This window comes from Leptopilina boulardi, unplaced genomic scaffold (assembly GCF_019393585.1).
Source record: "Leptopilina boulardi isolate dan_hultmark-lab unplaced genomic scaffold, ZJU_Lbou_2.1 LbouV2_6, whole genome shotgun sequence".
Classification (NCBI taxonomy): Eukaryota; Metazoa; Arthropoda; class Insecta; order Hymenoptera; family Figitidae; genus Leptopilina; species Leptopilina boulardi.
The window spans coordinates 28,735-33,186 of record NW_026138005.1 but is presented as its reverse complement, the minus strand read 5'-3'; the positions used below and the strand labels follow the sequence as shown (position 1 = coordinate 33,186).

At 29.1% G+C, this 4,452-nt stretch overlaps 1 protein-coding gene across 1 annotated transcript; it reads left to right on the top strand.

The window, feature by feature from the left end:
• The first annotated feature begins 2,260 nt into the window (after positions 1-2,260).
• LOC127290340 (NADH-ubiquinone oxidoreductase chain 1-like) lies at positions 2,261-3,775 on the top strand. Its single transcript, XM_051318840.1, is given in 2 exon segments — positions 2,261-2,891; positions 3,738-3,775. Coding segments are annotated over 2 exon segments (564 nt in total). The 5' UTR covers positions 2,261-2,365.
• Positions 3,776-4,452: the final 677 nt, after the last annotated feature.

Below are 4,452 nucleotides of genomic sequence, written 5' to 3'. Positions count from 1 at the left end.
GTAGTGTTACAGTGAATTACAGAATTTCAGAACAGCTACATAACATTGTTCTGTAAAACTGTGACCTCATTGTTATAGAACATTATAGAACGTGTTTGCTGGGAACCTGCTTCCGAAGTACTTGCCTATTCCTTGCACGAAAATCGACTCGTTGTATGTCTGCGCAAAATATCTGGTAGCTCCAATTTGATAATGCGTCACTGTACCACAATTTTCGTCTAGCTACATTAACCTGAGCCCTAGACACATTCCATGGGCAGAATCTCAAGTCAGGCCGTTTTTTCCCCCTTCTCTTTCCACTTTTTTTTAACTTTTTTTGATTTAAATAACATTTTAGCAAAGGACGTAGTCCTATCTAACTCTAGGCCAACGCAGAATAAAGGCTCATGGGATTCGCACTCATGGGATTTGCATTTGGACTTGCACTTGTTGCACCTATTCTGGAACCGCCTTAAGCCCAACGCACAATAGCTTCGCGAAAGTCCTTCGTGAAGAGGTGCATGTGACAGAAAAGGACACAAATATATCTCTGTCCTTTTCAAACTCATGCTTTGCGTTTGCGAAGCAGTTGTGCTTAGGCCTATAGATTTTCGAAGCCGCAGTGGTGCCAGACCGCGGACGCAAACGGTCCCCACTCTCACGGCAATCTTTTATTAATAAAGACATTGGCGATTGAAAAATTAGTTAATAATATTGTTGAAATATATATAAAATTAATAAAAATTTATATTCTATATATTCTATTATTTATATACAATTAATTAAAATAATTATTAATAATGGTATAATTAATTGTTCATCTATATGCATTTATGTGACAAAAAGAATTGTAGGTTATGTTCACAGATTATTTTAGCGGTTTTCATTTAATTAAATGCTTCCTTCTACTGATGCTAAATTAAAAAATATTTGATTGAACATCTTTGAACAATGATGCTTCTCGATGAAATGAAATAAACGCGAAAATAAATTTTAGGTTATGTTCTCCATATGTACATCTTTTTGAATCTTAACATATTTTATTTTTTATTATTTTTACTATTTAGTTTATTAATGAGATTTCATTAAATATTTTATTAAAAACATCACAGATATTTTATGTAATTAATACATATAAATTGAAAATTGATAAATTGGTTTTAAAGTTAGGCGATTTGTATAATTTTAATTGGGTGAATCTTCGACCAGTTAGCTAAACAAAATAATTTAAATTAATGAATTAGAGTGATTAGCCATCTTTGGACGGCCTCTGGGGGTCAGATATTTTTTATTTTTCTACCTGAACAGAATGCAAAAGGTCCGATTCGATTCCATCGAGATGGTAAAAAAATTTTTTCAATCGGTGCTTCCGATCATTGCCAGTGATATCAGTGGGATTAGAGCTCCGATGGCTCGGAGGGCACCGATTGAAAAAATTTTTATACCATCTCGATGGAATCGAATCGGACCTTTTGCATTCTGTTCAGGTAGAAAAATAGAAAATATCTGACCCCCAGAGGGCGTCCAAAAATGGCTAATCACTCTAATTAATTAATTTAAATTATTTTGTTTAGCTAACTGGTCGAACATTCATCCAATTAAAGTTGCAATTAATTACCTGCCTAGTAAATTTTGCGAACAAAATTTTTTCCACAATATGCCGAGATATGCTTACTTTGCAAACACTTTTGAGCGCTGAAAAATTCTCTGTACAATTCAATTTGTCAATTAATTTCAAAATTAGAGTAGTTTTTATGTTCGACCAGTTAGAAATTACTCTAATTTTACCAGTAGTAAAATTATTTAAATTAAAAGATTTGAGTTTCAAATTTATTTTTTATTTTATTATAGTAATTTTGTTAGTTGGGGCTTATTATGAATTGAAGGAGGGATCTTTAAGGTGAGTTTAGGTCTTGAATAAACCTAAAAATTAGGATTTAATTTCGACTTAAATATATAGTTTGGCTTAAACTTATTCATTTTTTGGGGGGGGGTTAATTAAATAAATGATTAAGTAAGTAATTAATTAAATGATATGCCTGATTAAAGGGTTATTATGATTAAATAAATTATGTAAATTAAATTTTTATTACCATTATTTATATATATATATATATATATATTTAAGTGTTAAGTGCACAAAAATTTTTGATATTTTTAGTATTAATTTAAAGTTAATATGTATAATTAATTTATTATGGCAGATTAGTGTATTAATTTTAGGAATTAAGTATATATAGAAATATATTAATAATAATTTTAAGTTATTAGACTATTAATTTTCAAAGTTAAAAGAATAGATTTTTTTATAAATTATATTTAATATGGCAGATTAGTGCAATGAGTTTAAGTTTCATTTAAAAAATTAAAATATTTTTATTAAAATATGTTTATTATAATATTTTTTGATATAGTTTTAAGAAATTTAATTATAATTTTAGTTGTATTAGTAGGGGTAGCTTTTCTAACTTTATTAGAACGAAAGGTTTTGGGGTATATTCAGATTCGTAAAGGGCCAAATAAAATTTTAATTAAAGGAATTTTACAACCTTTTAGAGATGCAGTAAAGTTAATAAGTAAAGAGTTTTTTTTAATTAAAAATTTAAATTATATATTTTATTTATTTAGACCTTGTTTTAGATTTTTGTTAATATTAATAATATGATTGTTAATTTCAAATTTTTATAATTTATTTTGTAATAATTTTAGAATATTACTTATTTTATGTTTTTTAAGTATAGGGGTTTATATAATAATGTTAAGAGGATGATCTTCTAATTCAATGTATTCTATATTAGGAAGAATTCGGGCAGTTTCTCAATCTATTTCATATGAAGTTAGTTTAATTTTACTTTTATTAAGTAGGTTAATATTTATTGAAAGTTTTGATTTAAAAATTTTTATTAAAATACAAGATAAAATTTGAATATTTTGATTTTTAAGTGTAATTATATTATAGTATCATATACTATTTTATATAATAAATGCATAAAAAGTGCACGAGTGTCAGGAGGTTTCGATCACAGAACCACTAACAAGTATACAAACGTTATTAGGGGGGGTTCGGGGGGCGAAGCCCCCTGACTACAAAAAAAGGGGCTCAAAAGATGAATTATATTACTCAATAAAAATAAATTTACTTACGATTTTAAGAAAGCCATGTTACCAATACCCAAGCGCCTGGAATCTTCGGGGGGCGAAGCCCCCCGCAACGAAATCGCGTTCATAGCAAAATACACTATTATATAATAAATGCATAAAAAGTCAAAATAATGTTTGAAAATTTATTGAAACAAAACAAAAGAAACGAAGAATATTTAATTACAAGAAACTTTAGATCAGATTTTCACTTTTTGGCTCAACTTGTCCACTTTTTAACGAATCTTAAATCAAGAATTGAGTGAAGAAACAAAATTCACTTTCTGATGGAATAAGTGAAGAAAAAAGTAAAAGAAAGTACACTTCGTGAATTTTTGGCGAAATTATCCATTTTCGTTAACAAAGCTTTTAACTTAAAAGAAAATATATATGCTTTTTATTTCTGTAACGATTGCTTTAAGCTAAAAACTAAATAACGACTATACTTCACTTTTTCTACAAATGTCAATCGTAAAAAAATCTACTGTTCTTACAAATATATTTAAATGCTTATTGTATATATTAAGAAATACGCTTTTGGAAGAATTAACTTTTCATAAGCATAAAACGAAAAATAAAAGTTTTTTCTTAAAATTAGTTTAAAAAGACTAAATTTTAAGTTATGAGATCTGCGTGTCTCTCAATGGAAACGCCTTAAGCAAAATTATTTATTTGTGAAATTAAACGTTACTTGGCAGTTGCTCAAATTGAGACAAATTTTTCTTTCTTCCAACATATTTGACACAAGTGATGCATTTTCTTTTTCTTGATTCACATTTGACGTTGCAGCATTAAAATTCACGCTGTTTTCAGTGTTTTCTTGAGGTACATTGACAGCAGGCTCGGAAGTTGATAAGACGGAGGGTTGTAGGTTTATAGAACTACATATCTGTTTACATATTTTTTTTCTACTAAAAATTGAATCTTCCACATATCCCATCGCGACTTTATCCGACTTCCACCCTCCGTGGCGTTTTAAAGTCATTAGGTCGGCTCCAGAATCTGCTAATATCGTTGTAGAGGTGCGACGAAAAGTGTGTCCTGTGTACTTTTCAGGTTCCTCAAGTTGTAAATATTCAGCTATTACCTTGGGCATAGCTCCGAGTGTATTTATGCCGATTACTTGTTGGGTGCATTTTCCGTTTCGCATGGATAGGAAGAATCGATCGGAGACACAATTTTGTGGTCGCAATGCTTCATATTTCCTGAAAATTTCGTAAAATTCTCCTTCCACTACAAATTTTCGTGAAACATAAGTCTTTGTTTTTGGAATTGTGATAAGCACCATATTTTCCTGATGTTTGATATCTTGCAACGTTATATTTTTCAATTCCT